Consider the following 21519-nt stretch of genomic DNA (forward strand, 5'->3'; position numbering starts at 1 on the left):
CTTTACAGTATTTCAAATCCTTTGGATAAGCAAAAGAATAGTGAACACTCTATTAAAAGTCAGTCCTGTGCATGCTATTATCATTTAAAGGCCAATTATTTTCCTTGTGACTCCCACTAATATTAGTGAAAGTCTTTATTACTACTCATTTTGCATAGCCAGCCTCTGAGATATTGTTTCATGTTGAGATTCGTCGATACATGATACCATCCTAAATAGAAAATAGAAAGAGTATTGCATAGTTGGTTGAATATATAAATTAAAAATTGAATCTTTGTAGAGATGATGGATGCATTATAGACTTTTCAATATGCTTTGTTGTACATAAGAAATTTTTGATGTGAGCTTTTTATCGATCCTTAAAAATTATTAAACAGGGAGAAAGTATATAGCTTGATGTTGTTCATCCCTTTGTTGTTTTGCATTGAGAGTCCTTTAAATTTAACCTGAGCCCTTAGCTTTTATTGTTTTGTCTCAGACTATGTTAGATTATAAATGAAGGGCAGGGGAGGAATCTATGACCTTTATACTGTGTAGAGAAGTATAGCATGCTGTGGTTCATTTAATTCCCCAAGACATAATAAATACACTGAGTGCTGTGGAAATTCTAGGAGATGGGGGGGAGAGAGAGTAACATTAATCATATCTATCTCAGAAACTTTTCCTTCAGTTTATTGGTTACTGTGTCTTAGAAAATGATGTGTTGTTCCAATTAATTTAAAATATTTAAATATACAAAATGTAGGAACACTCTGGTGTATGTATCTATCTGAAATAATGGGGAAATAGAGGGGGTAATATGGAGGCATAGTAGAATGTAAAACAAAACCAGGAACTACAAAAATTTAACATTTTCAGACTCTACATGTTCAAATCCTGGCTTATTATAGTCCCTAAATTTGCAAAAGCCATAGGTTTACACCTCAAAAGAGTAGCCAAAGCCATTTATCTTTACAAAGTAGAGTCATTAAGAACCATGATATTTACTGGGAGGAAGTGTGTTTGGAATATAGATTAAATTAAATTAGATTCTGACCACTCTTAGGACTGCCAAAATTTCTCCTTTCTGCACCATTGTGAGCCAATGTGTCAGAAACTCCCACTATGTACTTTAGAGGCAGCTAAATTTCACTAATGTTTTATTTTTTTACAGACTATAATGTTATAGCCCGGCCTAAACTCTCCCTTGCAGACAGACACCAGGCTGATATATTAGACCCAAATCTTAGAAGCCATATACTTTTAGTTCAGCTGAGTCAGAGCAGCATCCAGACAGTGTCTCTAAGATATACTCCTAGGGGATAGACAGTGCTGTGTCCTAGTCCACAAGACCAGAACCCATGCTCAGGTCTCCCCAGTACCTTACATCTATCCTATCTAGAGCTCCACACAGATGGGTACTCCAGTTTATAGTTCATTCCTTTGGGCATTTCATGATTGTTAAAGCAAGTGATACAGGCACTGCTATACTCTTTACTCTTATGCAACACAGTAGACACACAGTTGTGTGGAAGTATATCTAAAACCAGTACCCAAAACGTTCCCTCAGTTTCTTCATCCCTCCTGAGAGTTCTTTGGATCTTAGTGGCCTTCTAGGAAGTTGAAGTATCATTCCTTCCCCTCCTCCTCAGCTTTCTCCTCTTGTTCTGTTCCATTCTTCTAGAAAGAGTATTGTTTAAAAGGCAATTCTAGTCCATTGTTTCTTCCTGCTCTTGACCTGTTACTTTTTTTGTTCACTTTGTAATTCTCCAGCCTTTTATGTTCCTTACTGTGTATCTGTGTATCAGAGTCATTAGTAAGTCAGTAGTCTTTGATTGGACATCTCTATTTCCTGCTAAGGCTCTAGCTCTGTCCTAACATGAGAGCGATTGTGCCCTCCCTTGGACAGAAACTAAATAGGTCTTGCCACTTAGCAGTGAGTGGGCAATCTACTATCATTATCTGCTGCATTCCTGGAAATGTGTAACTATCCCCCTCCCCCGGACTAAGTTAATTATTTGCACCTATGTAGTAGACAGCATGATAGAAATCAAATAGACAGTCATACATATTAATGCAATGTACAAATATCTCACACTTTCTTCACAATAAGCAGAGATCTTTTCAAGAGGTGTAAGAAGCATCTATATATATGTATAGTAATGTAAACTGTAAAATAAATGTAAATTGGGAACGATGATACTGACTTTTGTTGTAAAGCGCATTGAGATCTATTGATGAAAAATGCTGTGTAAGGGTTAGTTGGTTATACAGGCAGTCCCCGAGTTACGCGGATCCGACTTATGTCGGATCCGCACTTACGAACGGGGCTTTCTCGCCCCGGAGCTCGCAGGCAGCGGGACCGCCCAGAGCGCAGCGGTCCCGCCCCCTCGACCTCCGGGGAGAGAAAAGCTGCTCCGGGTGCCACTGGTCTGCTGGGGACCGTCTCCAGCAGACCAGGGACACCCGGAGCAAAGCCGGGGAGGCGGAGGGGTCCCGCGCCTCTGAGGCTTTGCTCTGGCAAAGCCGGGGAGGCGCGGGACTCCACCGCCGCTGCGGCTTTGCTCCCCGTGTCCCTGGTCTGCTGGGGGGGAGGGCGCAGCTAGTGTGCCCCCCCCCCAGCAGACCAGGCTTTTGTTGTGGATCCTGGGGCAGAGCAGGTGGGGTGCTGCCGGGTTGGTCCTGCAGGGACCTACCTGGCAGCCCAGCTGTTCTGTCCCAGGCTTGAGATTCAGCCGCTGTTGAAACTGATCAGTGGCTGATTCCAGGAAGCTGGGGGCAGAGCAATTCTGCCTCTAGCTTCCTGTAGTCAGACCCTGGTCAGTTTCAGCAGCCGCGGCTGAATCTGGAGCCAGTTCCGACTTACATACAAATTCAACTTAAGAACAAACCTATAGTCCCTATCTTATACGTAACCCGGGGACTGCCTGTAGTACTAATATAATCTCCAGTGTTTCTGAAAGTGTTGAGAAACACATTAACTGGCCGCCCCGGTTTGTTTATTTATTGGTGCCGTGGCCAGGGAGCCTTGTGGCTCCCATTGGCTCCATTTCATCCATTGCAGCCAAGGGGAGCCGCAGGAAGCATTGGCCCGGCTAACCTATATGTCTCTGAGTGAGAATAAGTCTGTAACTATCAAATTCATGCCAAATGGAACCTATACATATATTATTGTATTTGCATTATGCTTGTACCTGGGAACGGGGCTACATTGTGCTTGGTGAAATACAGATATGTAACAATGAAGACAGTCCTTGGTCTAGAGGTCTCCATCTATTTGAAACAGACAAACTGGGTAACAGTGGATAGGAAGGAAGAAGTAACAGTAAAAGAAAGGCTATCTGGCTGCTAAGCTGTACTCTCCTGAGAGAGGAGGAGGATGTGATAAACTCTGGCTGTAGGCTACACTGCCCTGTGAGAAAGGGGCATTACTATAGACTCTAATCATTAGACCATATTGTCCTGAAAGAGAGCGGTGTTCCTATTGAGTCCAGCCGCTAGGCTATGTGGCCCTGTGAGGAAGCGCCCGGGTTAGAGGCTTGCCTGACAGCCTCAACATTTGGAGACTGTAAGGCACACAAATGCATGTGGGGCAGACATATTAGTAAGTGCTTTGTTATATAAACACATATGGAGATACTCTCTTATCTCAGGAAGGACAATGGTCTTGATTTATATACTTCAGTGTTCCCTGTCAATTCATTTGAACTCCTGGATCTGTGTCTAGACTAGAGAAAAGTAACATATCACCAATGGATTGGTAGAGATAATATAAGAAATAGGTAAGAAATCACAGATAAGAAAAAGGTAAGAAATGTTCTATTGCAATTAGCCAATGACATAGTTTTATTTGCACAAAATTTGTGGGGTTGGTGAAGAAATAAGTTATTTATTAGAAGTGTGAGGAGAAAATTAAAAAAAAAGGAAAGTGACTTGGTGACTTTTCATTTTTTTAAGGAGAGATTTTGTTTTATTTGTCAAGAAAGAAAGCCTTTTTTGACAGATCCCTTATGCCTCCTGCAAGTTAAGCACAGGATATTTAAATCCCCGCTTCATTTGCAACGTCGACCTGCCTAATCCGCATCCCTCTGCCAACAGAGGGATGCAGTCTAGACATACCCTCAGATACCTTGTACTCCAATTTTATATAGCTTGAGGTTCTGCACTGGAGTACCTCACCCATGGTGCACTAACCCTATTGGTGTAATCTGGGAGTTCCTGGTCATGGTACTGTGGAACAAAACCGCTTAATCACCACTGTCACCTCCCAAAATAATTCTGTTTTAAGGGAGCTGTTCGTCTTTCTCTGTTAACTATTGAGAGGCAAGCTTGTATATTGGAAACATGGCTACACTGCTGCAAATCCTCTATTAAAAGTCACCAGCCACAAGCAGTATTTTAAGGTTTAACTGTACTGCTACTGCAACAAGTTTCTCAGGTGTCATCCTGAATAGCTGATGGAGCAGGTTTATTTGTACAGATTGCCAAAGTGGCTGTACCATGTAGGTTACCTCAGACAGCATGTCTAACATGGATAAATTGAGGGGGGGGGGGATTTATTTTCTCCTTATTTTCTCCTATATTTTATGACAATATTATCAAAACACTTGGATAATCATTCTTCTCTGATAGATGATTATATTCAGTCTTCCCTTTTGTAGCATGAGAATGGCTTGTCCCACTGAACCTTGGTTTGATCAAGCCCTATGCACGGAATGCATGGTACATCTGTACCTATGTGATATAGGCAAGGAGTGCAGGGACATTTGTGAGTAAGGAGTACATGAAGAATGAATGAAATGTTTTAAAAATTAGAAATTGCTTAGAAGGTACAGTTGCTTCTTTAATCATATTAGTTTTAAAATCAGAGACACTCTGTGATTGTTCTTAAAAAGCTCTTGACTGTTCATGGTAATAATAGTAAAAGAAAAAAATTGCTTTGTTGTGTGTTGTGACTCATGAATAACAAGGTCACAAATGCTGTTTCTGACCTGGCAAAAAAGTTAAACCTCCCTACAGTATTTGTTTAGCTAAAGGTGGTTTGAGAGTTGGTATAAAAATGTTGCTCAAGATTTAATCTTATTTTGTAACTCATTTATAGACTGGGCAACATTTCTGATCCATCTTCCTCCTTTTCTTCCTATGACACTTGAACAAATAGACACGGAGGAATTTCTCAATGAATGATGGATTAGATGCTGTTTTTTGTTTTTTATTTTTTGTCTAGATAAATATATTTACTATAAATGAGTTGTCTTTATTTTACCGTGAAGAAAGTGAGAAATATCTATTGTTGTTATTAATGTTATATGTGCCTTTGTCTATTTGATTACTGTTGAATAATGCTGTCTGCTACATGGACGTAAGAGTTAATCTATTCCTGGGTGGTTTTACTTATCTTGTAGGAGTCCATAGTCAGTGGCTGTATATAACTCATTCACTGACACATAAGAAAAAACACAGGTGCCAATTCCTCTAAAGATTTACCCCTATCATGCTCTGATCATCAGGCTGGTAACCCCAAGAGGAGGAGGAAAATCCACACTAGTAAAATGAAAGGGTTTGGAAAAGGTTAAAAGCCATAGTCCTGAAGATGAGACAGCCAGAAGGACTTCAGAAGAAATACTGTCCCTCCTCTCCCAAATGTTGAGATACCAGGTATAAGTCTGGCCAACCTAAATTCTGAGGGAATTGCTAAGGTTTAGTCTGTTCTTATGGCTGTATAAATAATGCTTTGTTCTGAAGTTGTTTGGTAGTACTGCATAAATTCATCACTCTACAAAGGAAGTCTCTAGCAGGACATAACCATCTGGACTTGCTTTGGTGTAATTTGGACACCCAGTCTAAAAGCAGGTGAGTCACAGGATTCCACACTAAGGCTATGTCTACACTACTGATTAGATTGAAGCAGCTGCAGTCAATCTTCTGAGGTTCAAATTAGCAAGACTATTGAAGACATGTTCATTTGAACTGAGAGAATGCTCCTGTCAATGCCAGTAGTCCTGCTTCTGTGAGGAGTAAGGGAAGTCAAAGGGAGAGTGTGCTTCTGTCAACCTCCCACAGTGTGGACAGTAACAAAATTCAATTTAAGATACTTCGGCTTAAGCTATGCAATTAAGGTAGCTCAAGTTGCGTATCTTAATTCAAATTTATCCCCTAGTGTGGACCGGGGTAAGGGATGTGCCAGAGTTGGGCCTGTCACTTGAAAGAGGGGCCCATGGAGGGTCTGAGTCAGGAGTAAAAGATATAGTATACCTTGAATAGTGACAGTTAAACTATCCATTATGGATGAGGTGTGTTGTGTGGCATTTTAACAAACCATGATAAGACCTAAAGTAAAATCTGATAATAATTCCAAGTCTGCATTTCTGTACAAAAGACTAATGGCAATTTTTTATTAGCTCTTTATTTAGTGCAAGTATTGCCTCTAAAGTACTGAAGGTCATAAAGTGATGTGAGAGTGCTGTACAGTCCTCCTTGATGTGAAGTGTTTAGAGCCGAGTGAATAATTCATAGCATGTAATTTGGTCTGAATTTAATCTTGTTTTCTGCTTTCAGAATATTCTCCAGCATGTTGCCATTTTTGTTGTATTAATTCATTAATCAAAATTACTCAGATATGTTGGTAATTGTTGTTTTGTGGTTTTCCCTCTGCTCTTAACCCTCGACCCTGCAGTGACAGAACACAAATTTACTGGTTGATTTTAAAAATTTGAGCTGCTTTACTTGAGAGGTAGTTTATATAAAAATTACAATATATTTTTCTACCATAACTAGAAGAAGTCTCTGGGGATCTGAAACTTCTACGGAGAGGTGGGAGATAAATAGGATTAAGGAATTTTAGAAAATATTAAACCTTTACCATTTGGGGTCCTGTGAGGCTTTCCAAGATGCTTTATTTCTTAAGAAAATAGATTTGCTGGCCTTGTGCAGAATTTAGATTTAATTTTGCCTTCTCGCACAATTGCATATGCCATCATAGCTGCTAAGTAAGTGGCATGATCCAGTGCTTATTACCTGTGTGGCAGGGCTCTGGTAAAGTATTCGAGGAAAGCTGTTCTCTTTTTGTGTAAAGCATTTGCCTATCCCATATAAACATTCCACTTTGATTGTAAATACTCCACTGTGTGAGCTTACAGTTTGCTTTTTGCCAGCATTTGTGATGATAAAACTCAGTGGTTTGAATGTTTGCAAAGGGAACACAAGCCAAAATGTGTTCATTTTTAGATGTGAGTACTTCCAGAACATAGTGTGTAATGAACAGCTCTAATCATGATGACAGTTTTGTTTTTTACACAAGAGCTTTAATACTTGCATACAAAAAACCCCCCCACACTTCAGCTTTAATTTATACAATGTTTTCTTCTAAATATTTGAAACTCAGATTTGTTTATGCACTCTAGGGCATTGGAGCCCTGCACTTCCTATTCCTCCCCTTTCCTCCATAAATTGGAATGCTGCAAATCAACTGAGCATGGCTGTTCAAGCTCTGGGGGATGCCCCCCACCAGTGGTTCCTCCTCCCCTTCCTGCAGGCTCTCCATGGTGTGGGGGGTAGGCTCCAGGTTTGGGAAAGGGAGAGGCTCTTTACCAGTGTGCTGGCAGGCAAGATGGTGGAGCCCTGGACCTGCTGGCCATTCTCTTGGTGCTGGTATATTCTCTAGACCAAATACGTAAGTTGATGCAATCTCCGTTATGAGCCTACATGTATAATTTAGGAAAGATTTGGGCTGAGTCTGTTGCTGTTGTATTTTCAGACTTGTCAACAACAGCCTTAATTCCTCAGTGCACAAGAAGCTGGTCTTCTGATCGCTTCATCTCATTAATGAAACTGTGAAAGCATGCAGTATCAGAATATGATCTGTAGTATGCATATCAGTTACAAACATTTCCAACATACAGCTATGTGAAGGTTTGGAATGGAACAACATATCTGAACATGTTATGAATTATCCTTACAAGTTTTAAAAATCCCTCCATAGCAAAATGTATGTCCTGTTTAATGAAAGCATGTCTTCATTCATAGGTGCCACAATATCACCTACTCATAACTCACACCCTGAATGTTTTATACTAGTTTTATACTAATTCTAATTCTAAATTAAGTACAATAATTCTATGAGCATTTAACATATTTGAAGATGCTCTTTCACCATCCCTGTAAACCTTGTTTTATGAGGAAGAAGGGCTGTGGTGAAAGAGGAGGTTTTTCCAAAATTTGGCGCCATGTAGACGTGCCAAATTTCTGAAAAGCCTATTTCAAAAGAAAAGTGGAAAAAGATATGCAAATTTTTCTTTGTAGTATAAATATAGCCTTAGATTCAAAATGATGATTTCCACTTAAAAAAGCTGTAGGAACTTCTATGCTCTATTAAATTTTAGCAATTAGTAACAAAATACCCTCACACTGCATGATGGTCGGACAATGCGGAAAGTTTTCTCTACTGGAACAAAAAACTTCATTTTTTGACTGGAGTTATTTTATCAGAGCTGGAAAAGAAAATTTTTGCTCACTAAATAACTAGAAAAAAATAAAAATTCTTTGTAATGTCTCATAATTCTTAAGTGTGTGTCACAAGGGAGGCTAATCCAAAAGCCAAAGCAGAAATACAGTTCAATCTCTCAATCAGCATTTGTCTGATCATTAACAACTAAGGGCTATGTCTAGACTACAAGCATCTTTCAAAAGAGGCTTTTTCAAAAGAATCTTTCGAAAAAGCCTCTTTTGAAAGAGAGCATCGAGACTGCAACCACTTCTTTTGAAAAATCAAGCCACTTTTTCAAAAGAGAGCACCCAGGCAGTCTGGATGCTCTCTTTTGAAAAAGCCCTGTTTGCATTCAAGAATGCCTTTTTTCGAAAGAGCACTTTCAAAAAAAGGCATTTTTCCTTGTAAAATGAGGTTTACTGCAGTCGAGAAAAACACCATGTTCTTTCAATTTAATTTCAGAAGAACACAGTGGCAGTCTAGATGCAGGGGAAGTTTTTTCGAAAAAAGGCTGCTTTTTTTTCGAAAAAACCCTGTTGTCTAGACACACCACTATTGTAGAATATAATCATCCAAGCTACATGTACTTGTAAATAAGTGCCTTTCAAGTTCTAGCTGATTCTTTTTTTACTTTACTGTTCCAGAAGTTTTAACTTTTACATAAAGACACATTCAAATACACTAACAAAGAAAGTACAGCAGACATATTGATTTATAATATTTTTTACTATATACAGATAAATGTTCCTGAGCATTATAAGATAAATAATAAACTAGGTGATTTTAATATAATGGTGAATATAAAAGATCAATCCTTCTTCCTTCACTGAGCATGTAAAAGACTTCAAAAGTACAGGCAGTCCCCAGGTTACATGGATCCGACTTACATCGGATCACTACTTACAAACAGGGTGAGGCAACCCTGCACTAGCTGCTTCCCCCCAGCAGACCAGGGAAACGCGAAGCTAGCGCCCCCTCCCCCCCCAGAGGACCAGGGAGACGCAGAGCGGCTTTTCTCAGCAGACACCTCAGCTTGAGAATAAAGGACTGAGGGAAGTGAGGTGTGGGAGAATAAAACTGAGCTCTGGAGAAATGTTTGGCTAGTGTTTCCCCTACAATATGTACCAGTTCCGACTTACATACAAATTCAACTTAAGAACAAACCTACAGTCCCTATCTTGTACTTAACCCGGGGACTGCCTGTAGTAGAATCGTTGTATTTTCACCACACAGAGAACTCACAACCACAGAAACGCTGTACAGTGGGGATACAGTTCTTCCTGGTAATGAAAAACACTGATCTTTGATGGTTCACTCACTTCTCCTGCATAGGATGAGATTAGGAGCAGGGAAGCAATGAAACCATATGGAGGCACTATCCAGGTGAAGTAGTGCAGTCCTTACTCCCTGACTTTCACTGAATACAAAGCCCATTTACTTTGACTGTAAATGGAGGTCAAAATTTGGCACTCTGACCTTAATCAGGCCAAATTTCCATTTAGTTCAATCAGTGTTATCTGAGCACAGATTTCAGAGTTTGATTCAATCAAAGCCCTGATTCTGCAACTGGATCTACCCTGAGGGACCCAGGCATCCATGCAAACAAAACTTCATTCATTGCAATGGGACTCTGTAGGGACAAGGATCTGCCTCTATGGATCCAGTTTCATGAATGGCATCCAAGAGACCTAGCAAAAGGGGGAAATTGCTTAAGTGTCTTTGGAAGATGATCAATAATAATTTCTTAAAGATGTATTGAAATATTTGTAAAAATAAATAAAACAAATTAACATCCCTAAGACTCCTAAAGTAAAACAAGTTTGTTGCAGCTTTCTGCATTTTTTTTCCCAGTAAATTCTGGTGGAATCCATCACTGCAGAAATAACAGATAACCTAGAACTCAAGTTATGTCAAATTAAAATGACTGTCAGTTCACCATTAGAAAGGAGGATTTAGCATTTAGTTCAGCAAATACTATGTAATAATGTGCTTATCACTTATAAAAGGCTTTTCATTCACACACCCCTTTGCAAATGAGGGTAAGAAGAATTATGCCCAATTTAGACGAGGAAATTAAATTCAGAGAAGTGAATTGTCCAAGGTCACCGTGTGAATCAGTGGCAGCACAGAAAAGATCAACTTCCAGTCCTTATTCCCTCTGCCACATTAACGAAAAGAAGGAACATTTTGTTATGAAAATTGCATGGAATATATGAATGTTCGTAATATTACATTCTGCTTTGAAGATGTATTATTGAAAGGAAAGCACCCTGGGATGCTTCTTGCACATCTTTTCTATTATTGTTTGAAATCACATCCATATCTTTCAGTACTGATGGAGCTTGAATATATAGTCAAAACATGTTATTGTTGCTTTTCTTGTTATTACAAGGAAAACAGCAGACTGAATTTTACTAGTTTAAAATACTGCATGCATAAACCACTTACCACATATTGTTGTTACATTTGTTCAAAATAATTTATTGTCTGTGCACAGTGTACACATTAAACATGAATCTGTAAAGTATTTTGCAACAACTTGTAAAAATATAAAAGTATAAACATAGTTGCATTCACTCTTCTTAGAAAGCTACTTACAATGCAAGTAATAAGACAAGTGCTGTCACATTAGGCTTAATACAGCAATAGGAAGTCATTTTTAATAATAAAATGCATAATTGGGGAAAAAACTGTTTTGCAGTGAACTAAATCACGTTTCTTTCCTGGACCATGAGCCTGCAATGAGATCTGCTATTGCAATCTTTTATGTCTGTGACAAATCCTTAAGGGTGGGACTGGGCATCATTCCCAGGGAGGGCAGAGTGGGGAGGGAAATCTGCCCCAGCAGGCCAGAGCATTGGGGAGAGAGGATCAGGCAGAGCATCTCTCCTGCCTTCCCCTGGCCAGCCAGAGCACTCTTACTTGGAGGATCATGGGAGGTGCATTCACACCCTTCCTGTCCACATTTACAAAAAAACCCATCTCCTCACCGCAATTCCTGTGTACAAGCCTGTAGCTGTAATCTATTTATTATAAAATACTGACTATCCAGCTCTGGGATGGATAGTCCTTTATTTATTCATTCATTCTACATTACTTAAATAAATAAATGGTTTAAGTTAATCATTCTTCAGTAACTAACTAAATAAATAAATAGAAAGTCCAAGTTAGCTGATCCCATTCCAAGATCTAGACCCTAAATATAAATGATTAGACTGTTATGTTTGTCACCTAGGTGCAGAATAAGGGTAGGCACTGGTCCTTATTCAAGTCAATGATAAAAATAACCCTCCCATTGACATTCATGCAAACATAATCAGGCCTTATATGAAATAAGCATCTCTTCCAAACTGCGCTTAACTGTCTAATATATTTATTCAGAAACCTAGAATATTTTGTCTTAGTGTCATTTCAAAAATGTATCACAATCTTTAGAATTGGCAGAGTATAAAAAGCAAAAATTACTGTCCACTCGCTGAACTGAGAAGATCCAGATATTGCTTTGCAATCACTGCATGTTTCTTGTATCCAGAAAAGACCACCAGGCTTGCAAGGTTCTCAAACTCCTAGTTAAAAAATTGTGTCCTTTTTATAGTTTAGTTTTGCTCTCCTCATATCACCTCCCTCAGCCTCTGCAATTTTCTTTGACTTCTCCTTGGTTAACCTCTAAATACAAAACAGATAACAGCATTCTCTGGAGGGCTTCAGATTCCCCCTTCCCATACTTTCTTTGTTACTGGAGTCCCAGACTGCTACTGGACCAAAATGGTGCCTGAGGCATATTGCTGATCATGCTCTCTGGGATATAGCTCTACTACAGCATTCTGCCTCAAGGTGCCTGAGAAATATCCATTAGAACTGGAGCTCCCTCATCTAGGCAGAGGCAGCATTTTGATTTTATATTCCTTTGAGATCTAACCATCCTACGATCTGTTATCTGACACAGCGATATTATAGTCCTTGAATGTTATTTAGATACCGTACTTTGAAACCAGTTAATCCAAAACCCTGCTAATGCTTGATTTGATAACCTTTGTGAGTTTCTGATTATTTTCAGTGGGGTGTGGGAAGCTGTTGGTGCTTACGTTTAATAATAAGGTACAGAACAAGTTTAGTAAAATATAAATATGAAAAAAGTCTAGATGTTCCATAAAAGTCCAGCATTCCCTCTCACATCCATTCTTTCTTTTAATCCATCCCGTTTTAATCCAAGATGGAGCAAGCTTCAGCAAGCCCTGACATACCTATATATACAGTCGAAGAAGTGTGGTGTGTGCAGTGGCAGATCTAACTATTATTTAAGGTTCTGTGGATGCAGGACCTTTCTCATTTTAAGCTGCGGTTTTCAGCAAAATCTTTTGAGGCCCTGTGCTCATTGGAGACTATTTTACATTATGCCACAATTTTTTTAGCTCCTATATCTGCCTGTAAGTGTGATTTGAAAGATAGAGCCCCGAAAGCATGAAGAGGAGAATGTTTGGCATGCACTCTCATTAAAATTCTTTTTGCAGTTACGGAACAATTTATATGCAGATAACTAGTGCAAGCTTGCTGGGCAGTTTGGATCTTTCCTGACAATGTACTGTACTCCACAAGGCATATTATGAAGCTGTGACAGTGGTAATATGCACAAATGTATTGGTATCAGCAGAACATTAGAATACTATCATCCAGTTGAATATTTTACTTGATGGATTTTATTATACATATTGAAGCAACTATGTAGCATATTGATTCCACCACCCACATGACTTATAGCAGTAGGTGGGTCATTCCTGAATATATTCAAATTTCACAAGTGTTTACTAATAAAATACTTGTGTAGTCTCAGTTATTCACACAGCTGTTCTGTCAACAAAATAGTATGCTCTATGCCCCTGAAAACATTGTGCAAAGGAATAGTTACAATGCATGTAACCACTTGTCGAGCAATAACTTGGCTCTTTCAATTTAAAAAGAAATTCCAGTTAAATAAAGCTTCTCATTCATAAATCTAGGAGAGGCAGAGGATAAGGGAAAGGGGAAGAGAAGTATTATACTCACGCATAAGACTTCTATTGAAAGTCTGCGGTGCAAAAAACGTTTTTCCTTTTCCTTTCAACCACTGGAATGAACTCCCTGGAAACTCACTAATGTGACAGTACCTTACATTCATTTTTTCCTTTTACCACCAGCAATTTTTGAATGTGATTGACCTTTAAACCTGTTGTTATAGGACTGTGAGAAAGCACTCAAGAGGCTCTTTCAGAAGCCCTGGTTCTCATGTGACCTAGATGGAGAATAGATTCAAAATACTGTTCCTCCCCAGGCAATAGGAGACAGAAGAGACAAGCACTGTCACTTTTGAACAGGCTATTGCTGAAGTAAATTCAGAGTGAAAAAGAAGAGTTCCAGTGCATTGCAGCTCCTCCTTTGGAGCTTGGATTATTACGGGAGGAGAATTTCAGAGGGTTTTTTTTTTTTACACAAATCTCACTTTGAAATGGAATACGTGGAGAGTGAGCTTTATAAGGGCAACTGAAGTTTCACTGCTAAAAATACTTGGGGAATTTTTCAAAATGAGCATTGTTATGAAGCCAAGATCCCGATCTACCAGCTCCTTAAGGACTGCAGATACAATTTGGTAATGTGCTTTTGGATTTTTTTTTTTTGATACTCTCCTCCCCACCTCATTCTCTCAACTAATTGTCCTGAAAAAGTTGCTGTATTTAATGTTGTTTTGACAGATCTTGCATGGTTACTAGAAAAGCTCAGCTGTTAATGTTAATTGAATAGTTAATAGCAAAAAACAAAATTAATGTGCTCCCCTATGTGCAGAATTGTGTTCATGATGCTAAATAAGGAATGATAATATAATTTAATCACATTTATCAGTTTAAGTCACTTGAAACATTTTCAGTATATGACGCTTGATCTGAGTTGCAACTTTAGTTGATTAAATCGAACTTGCAGATTTGTAGTCATAGGTAAAATGAAAATGATAGTATTCACTGGCTATCTTGGGGTACCTATATACATTTCATAGTTTGTGTTCCATTAACAGACTATTTGGTCAGAGATGACTGTCCACAGAAAAGACAGACAGCAGCTGTAGTGACAGAAAGTGAGAGTCTGTCCTGCTTTATGATTTATTCATTTTTCATCTACTCAGAAAAGTGAAAATTGACTAAATTAGGAGCCAATACAGAGCACTTTGTTTTCTTGTTAAATGTATCATATGACAATTGTCAAGGTTGTATCCTCTGATTAATTATTCTTATTAGTAAACTGAGTGAACTTTGTAGAGTTTAACATAGGAAGAGCAACTTTATAGCAGCCATGAAAATAAATTTAACTTGTTAGTAAACTTCCTAATTTTTTCTAACTCTCCTTCCTATGTCATGCCATATTATGGATATAAAAATCCTGCAGTATTTTTGAGTGACAGTTCAGAACCCTCATTGACACAATAGTAAGCTATCGTGACGATTAAAGTAAAAATCTAAAGTATTTTTATAAAGGATATTTCTATTTATGAAAAGTCACAATCATGGCTTAAAATAAAGCAGTGTTATTTTCTAGGTATTTTCATTGAGATATCTAATACTAATTAGATAAATATTTGGTTGTCAAATTAACATAATTGATTCCTAGCTTTGAAAAGTTTCATATTTCTAACATAACTGTACAAGCTTTTTGATTGAATAGTTCCAATCCATATAATAAAGGTGAAAGTGATAATATGTACCAAGTGATTGTTTCTAGCTTTGTTGTATTAAAACTAGATACATAAAATGGAATAGCATCAACAATCTCAAATTATTGATTGGACTATTCAGTCCTAAAAGCTTTCTCAGACAAAACCTTCATTGAGATCAGGATAATTGTGCCTAAGGACTGCAAGGTATAGCCGAATGTGGATTTTTTTAAAGCTTTTATAATCCAGATAAAAAGTTGCAATGATCTATAGATGGATCTGTACTTTGTACAACATTGTGCAAATTGGTGAAACAATAATATCCTAGAGGCCTCAACATACTGCGCTCACACACACACACGCACATGTGCGCACACACACACACACACTATCAGTATGAAGCCTCTAAATCAGAGACAATATATGAGCATGTTAGTTTGTATATAAGAAAATATACAATCATACTAAGTATCTTAGTGCTCTTCTTTATCACAAAAATTAGAAAACGATGAAGTGTGTACACCCTATAAAATCCCTGACACATGTCCCTTGATGTTCTGTCTATCTAACTGATCTTTCTGTCCCACTGTGTGGCTTGACCACTATAACACATCAGGACTAATGTACTAATCTGGTGGGAGTGACTATATTTCCTGCTCATTGTGAATGCTGAATTGATATACACTGAGATACATTAATTCCATGATCATTTGGATTCATCCCTCATGCAGAGAAAATAGTTGACAGGGGAATCCTTATGTAACGCTAACAGGCAGAGCCAAACCTGGGACCTGTGGAGCTTGGTGCACGAGGCTACGCTTGAGCTAAAAATCAGCTGACTTTTAGCTAAGGCTGTAAGTGACTCATTCTTACACTCATTACAGTGGCTCATTCTTCCTCTCTGTAAGTGGTCTCAGTGCCACTACATGGAACATTGAACCACACGCAGTAGGTGTGTGGGTTACACTTGTCCTCATCTTCAGTGGCTTGAAAGTTGAACCAAACCCTTGCCACTTCTATGAGGGTTCAAACATATATCTTATGAAAATAACACAAGTGAAAACTCCTATAATGCGCCAGCTCCTACACAGAACTTACTTTTGTAGGGGAGTACTACAAAATTGAACAAAATTGTCAAAAGATCCTAGATGACTTATACTCCCATGTCACTTAGGGTACGTCTAGACTACATGCCTCTGTCGTCAGAGGCATGTAGATTAGGCTACCAGACATAGTAAAATGAAGCGGCGATTTAAATAATCGCCGCTTCATTTAAATTTACATGGCTGCCGCGCTGAGCCGACAAACAGCTGATCAGCTGTTTGTGGGCTCAGCGTGATAGTCTGGACGCGTGGGTGTCGACATCAAAGGTATTTGTCGACCACCCAGGTAAGCCTCCTGGGATGAGGTTTACCTGAGTGGTCAACAAATACCTTTGATGTTGCCACCCGCGCGTCCAGACTATCGCACTGAGCCGACAAACAACTGATCAGCTGTTTGTCGGCTCAGCGCGGCAGCCATGTACATTTAAATGAAGCGGCGATTATTTAAATCGCCGCTTCATTTTACTATGTCTGGTAGCCTAATCTACATGCCTCTGGCGACAGAGGCATGTAGTCTAGACGTACCCATAGGCACCTCTGAAAATTGTATCCAGCTTGATCATTTCAAACAAGGTTGGTGATGAACGTTGAATCTTTACAAATTCAGTCTGCAGGTAAGGCATACATTTTTAACAGTGAGAGTAATTAGCCATTGATCAGTTTACCAAGGGTCAGGCTGGATTTTCCATCACTGACTATTTCTAAATCAAGATTAGATATTTTTCTAAAAGATATGCTCTAGGAATCATTTTGAAGATGTTATATGGTGTGTTATGTATACAGGAGGTCAGATCATCCAAATGGTCCCTATTAGCCGAGAAATCTAAAGGAGTTCTTTAATAACCTGAAAAATCAAAGTGGAATCCTACACAAAATGGAAACATAGATGAATTGCTGAGGCAGAGTACAGAATACTATAAGGACAAAATCAGAAAGGCTAGGCACAAAATGAGTTACATCTAGAATGAGAAATAAGTCAGAAGAGTTTCTTTCAATATATTAACAGCAAGAGAGATGAAGGTGTAGGTCCCCTACTTAGTGGAGAATAAGACCAACTAACTGATGACAACAAAAAGGCTTTAGTCTTCATTAAAAAGGTTAATGGTGACCAGATACTTAATACAATTAAATTTAACAAACAAGGAGAAGGAGTGCAAACAGAAACAGAAGGTAAATTAGGTGTATCTGACTCAGCAAGGGCCTGCTAAAATTCATCCTAGTGTGCCTAAGTGTAACCCAGAGGCACTGAGATTATTGACAAGGGCTAGTGAAGTTTTCTCTATAGCCTTTGCTGATAGCTAGGTAGCTTTTAGCTCATGCTGTGCAGGCACGTGGCTTTAACTCCTATGGTCACAGTTTCAATTCCTTCTGCTGACTGCCTGGATCCATCAGGTTCACAAGTTGGTGCTCATCCAGGATGAACTGCTGGAAAGTCTCAGAAGCTTGGAATGTGCTTTCCCAGCTGAGGGAAGCATGTAACCAAGAGGAACTGAGACCACTGACAAGGAAGAGTGAAGTCTGCTCTTCAGCCTTAGCTGAGATCCAGTTGGTCTTTAGCTCGTGCTATAAAGGAACATGGCTTTAGTCCCTAAGGTCACCCAGATTTGTCAGCTTTACATAAGAAACCATTATCTCAGAACCATTAGTAATCACCTTTGAGAACTCATGGAGGACAAATGAGATACCAGAAGACTTCCGAAGGGCAAACATAGTACCTATCTCTAAAAAGGGACCAAAAAGGACCTAAGAAATTATAAGCCATTCAACCTAACTCTGACACCTGGAAAGACAGTAGAAGAAATTATTAAACAATCAATTTGTAAGCACGTGGAGGGTAACAGTATTATTAGAAATAGCCAGCATATATTTGTCAAGAATAAATCATGTCAAATCTACCTGATTTCCTTCTTTGACAGGGTTACTAGCTTAGTGGATGGGGGGCAGCTATAAATATGATACTTTTTTATTTTAATAAGGCTTTTAGCACAGTTTCACATGGCATTCTCATAAGCAAAGCAGGGAAATGCAGTCTAGATAAAATTACTATAAGGTGGGTGCATAACTGGATGAAAGATTTAAGGAGTGTAGTTTATCAATTATTTGCTATCAGTCTGGGAGGGTGATCCACAGTGGTCAGTTCTGGGTCTAGTAGAGTTTTTATTAATGCCACTGATAATGGAATGGAAAGTATTATAAAATATTCTGATTGCACCAAGATGGGTGAGACTGTAAACACTTTAGAAGATAAGATTGGAATTCAAAATGCCCTTGACATGTTGGAGAGTTGGTCTGAAATCAACAAGATGAAATTAACAAGTGCAAAAAGCTACACCTTGAAAAGAAAAATCAAGTGCACAACCACAAAATAATTGGCTCTTTTGTAGTACTGCTGAAAATTAAGAATGATATTGAAATTGAGCACCTCATCAATGAGAAGAGAATGATATTTTGTGCTTGGCAGAATGATATAAATTGCAATGCAAAGAGAGAAGCCCATGCTAAGGCAAGGGCAAAAGTCCAACGTAAAACCAGAGAATTCAAGAACAAATGGTTGTCCAAGGAAGCGCAAATATTCCAACATTTCATGGACACCCATCATACACATAGTTTCTTTAGTGTCATTAAGGCTGTTTATGGGCCAGCTTGTCATGGCATGAGCCCCCTTCGCTCTAAAGATGGAACCACACTTTTGAAGAACAATGAACCATTAACTTTCACTGGAAAGAACATTTTTATGATCTTCTTAATTTGAGTTACGTGGTTGCAGACGAAGTTCTTAAGCAAAATCCCCCAACAACCTTCTTGGGATGAGTTCGGAAACCCTCTCAATTTGCATGAGGTATACAATGCCATCAAGCAGATGAAGAACAAGGCAGCAAGTCCAGGTGGGATCCCACCAAAATCTTTAAAGATGGTGGACCACAGTTAATTTGGCAGCTTAGCCTACCTATTCTTAAAATCTGGATAAAGGAGGAGATATCCCGTGAAATGAGGGAGATCTTGATTGTAACCCTCTTTAAGAAAGGGTATAAAGTAGACTGGGGAAAATGTTGTGCTATCTCTCTTTCTGCTGTTGCAGGAAAAATTCTGGAATGGGTCCTTGCAACCTGTCTTCTGTTCCATCAGAAGAAATTTTACCAGAGTCACAGAATGGCTTCCGATCATGTCATGGAACTGTGGACATGATCTTCATTGCATGGTAGCTGCAAGAAAAGTGTTGGGAACAAAACTGACCACTGAACATGGCTTTTATTGATCTAACTAAGGGTATGTCTACACTACCACCCTAGTTCAAACTAGGGTGGTAATGTAGGCATACCGCACTTGCAAATGAAGCCCGGGATTTGAATTTCCCGGGCTTCATTTGCATAAGCCGGCTGGCGCCATTTTTAAATGCCGGCTTGTTCGAACCCCGTGCCGCGCGGCTACATGCGGCACGGGCTAGATAGTTCGAACTAGCAAACCATTCCGAACTATCTGTACGCCTCGTTCCACGAGTTTGCTAGTTCGAACTATCTAGCCCGTGCCGCGTGTAGCCGCGCGGCACGGGGTTCGAACAAGCCGGCATTTAAAAATGGCACCAGCCGGCTTATGCAAATGAAGCCCGGGAAATTCAAATCCCGGGCTTCATTTGCAAGTGCAGTATGCCTACATTACCCCGCTAGTTCGAGCTAGCGGGGTAGTGTAGACATACCCTAAGCCTTTGACTCCGTGAATTGCCATGCCCTTTGGACTGTACCTTTGAAGATTAGATGTCCTGAAGTTGCTTCATGACAACATGAAAGTGACTGTTCTGAGCAGCACTAGCTCCCAGAGTGAACCTTTCAAAATACAAACAGGAATTAAGCAGGGCATGTTCATGGTCTTTATTGCAGTCATTTTCTGCCTAATTGCTGGGAAGCTCCCAACTGGCATTGAAATAATCTACAGAATGGCTGGAAAGCTGTTTAGGCTTAGCAGGCTGAAAGCTAAGAGTAAGATTTCCACCACATCTATCATGGAACTTTGGTATGCTGATGACAACGCAGTTTTTACCCACTCTGAGAAACATCTTCAGACTATCTTGAATGTGTTTGCTGATGGTTATGCATGTCTTGGTCTCACCCTCAACATCAAGAAGACCAAAGTGCTCTATCAACTCTCACCAAATGAGGTAACATGCACCCCATCTATTAAAATCAATGGAGAGGCACTGGAAAATGTTGATCATTTTCTCTACCTTGGAAGTTACCTTTCATCCAAGGCAGATATTAATATAGAAATCTAACACTGTCTGAGCTGTGCCAGTGAAACCTTTGCTCATTTACAGCACACGGTTTTTGAAGACCATGACGTCCGAACAGACACCAAACTTCTTGTCTATCAAGCCGTCATTCTCCCAACACTATTGTATAGGCCTGAAACATGGACAACCTACAGACATCACTTGAAAATCTTTGAGAGGTGTCACTAACACTACCTCTGCAAGATCTTTAAGATCAAATAGGAAGACAGGCGCACTCACATCAGTATTCTGGAAGAGGCAAAGACTGCCAGTATCAAGACAATGATCATCTGTCAGCAACTTCTTTGGACTGGTCATGTTGTTTGGAGGCATGACCATCGCCTCCCAAAACAGGCCCTGTTTTCTCAGCTGAAAAAAGATATTGTAATGTGAGAGAACAATGGAAGCACTATCAAGAATAACAAAGAAGTGCAACGTTGACGTTGACATTTGGGAGACGATTGCCCAGGATCACTCAAAATGGAGAGAAGTCCTACGCAATGGCTCCCTATATTTTGAATTTACCCACTAATAAGCTGAGAAGGAGAAGAGGTACAGGAGGAAGGGGAGACTAGCTTCTAGACATGGTCAACAGCCTCCTGCTATACCTGGAAACATCTGTCCTCACTGTAACAGAACTTGTGGTTCAAAGATCAGCCTTATCAGCTACCTGATCACAATTCTCATGGAAGATGATCATACTTGGCAGCAAGTGATCACCATTAGTACTGCTGAAAAATATGTGGGGATTAAAATAGATCATATATGAACATGACTCAGCAACATGATACAGTTGCAAAAAAAAGGCTAATATAATTCTGGCCTGTATTATAGGAGGTAAATGTCCTCTGTGCTCAGCACTGGTCAAACCTGACCAGAGTACTATGTCCAGTTAGAGCTCCACACTTTAGGAAAGATATTCACACACTGGAAAAAGTCCAGAGAAGGACAAAAATAATAAAAGGTTTACAAAAGTCTGGCTTCTGAAAATAACACTAAAGGGGGATGGGCT

At 39.3% G+C, this 21519-nt stretch overlaps 1 protein-coding gene across 9 annotated transcripts in view; it reads left to right on the forward strand.

Annotated features, from left to right (window-relative positions):
• Window positions 1–21519, forward strand: part of PDE4D (phosphodiesterase 4D) — a 1060501-nt gene that overhangs the window by 793958 nt on the left and 245024 nt on the right. The window contains exon 1 of one of the 9 annotated variants that reach the window (XM_075932870.1): window positions 13464–14087. The exons of the other annotated variants lie outside the window; for them this stretch is intronic. Within the exon in view, the coding sequence (XP_075788985.1) occupies window positions 14023–14087 (65 nt within the window). The 5' untranslated portion in view covers window positions 13464–14022. Of the gene's footprint in view, window positions 1–13463; window positions 14088–21519 lie in introns of those variants that run through there. 9 annotated transcript variants of the gene reach the window in all.

The sequence above is a fragment of the Pelodiscus sinensis genome, chromosome 6 (genome assembly GCF_049634645.1).
Source record: "Pelodiscus sinensis isolate JC-2024 chromosome 6, ASM4963464v1, whole genome shotgun sequence".
Taxonomy (NCBI): Eukaryota; Metazoa; Chordata; order Testudines; family Trionychidae; genus Pelodiscus; species Pelodiscus sinensis.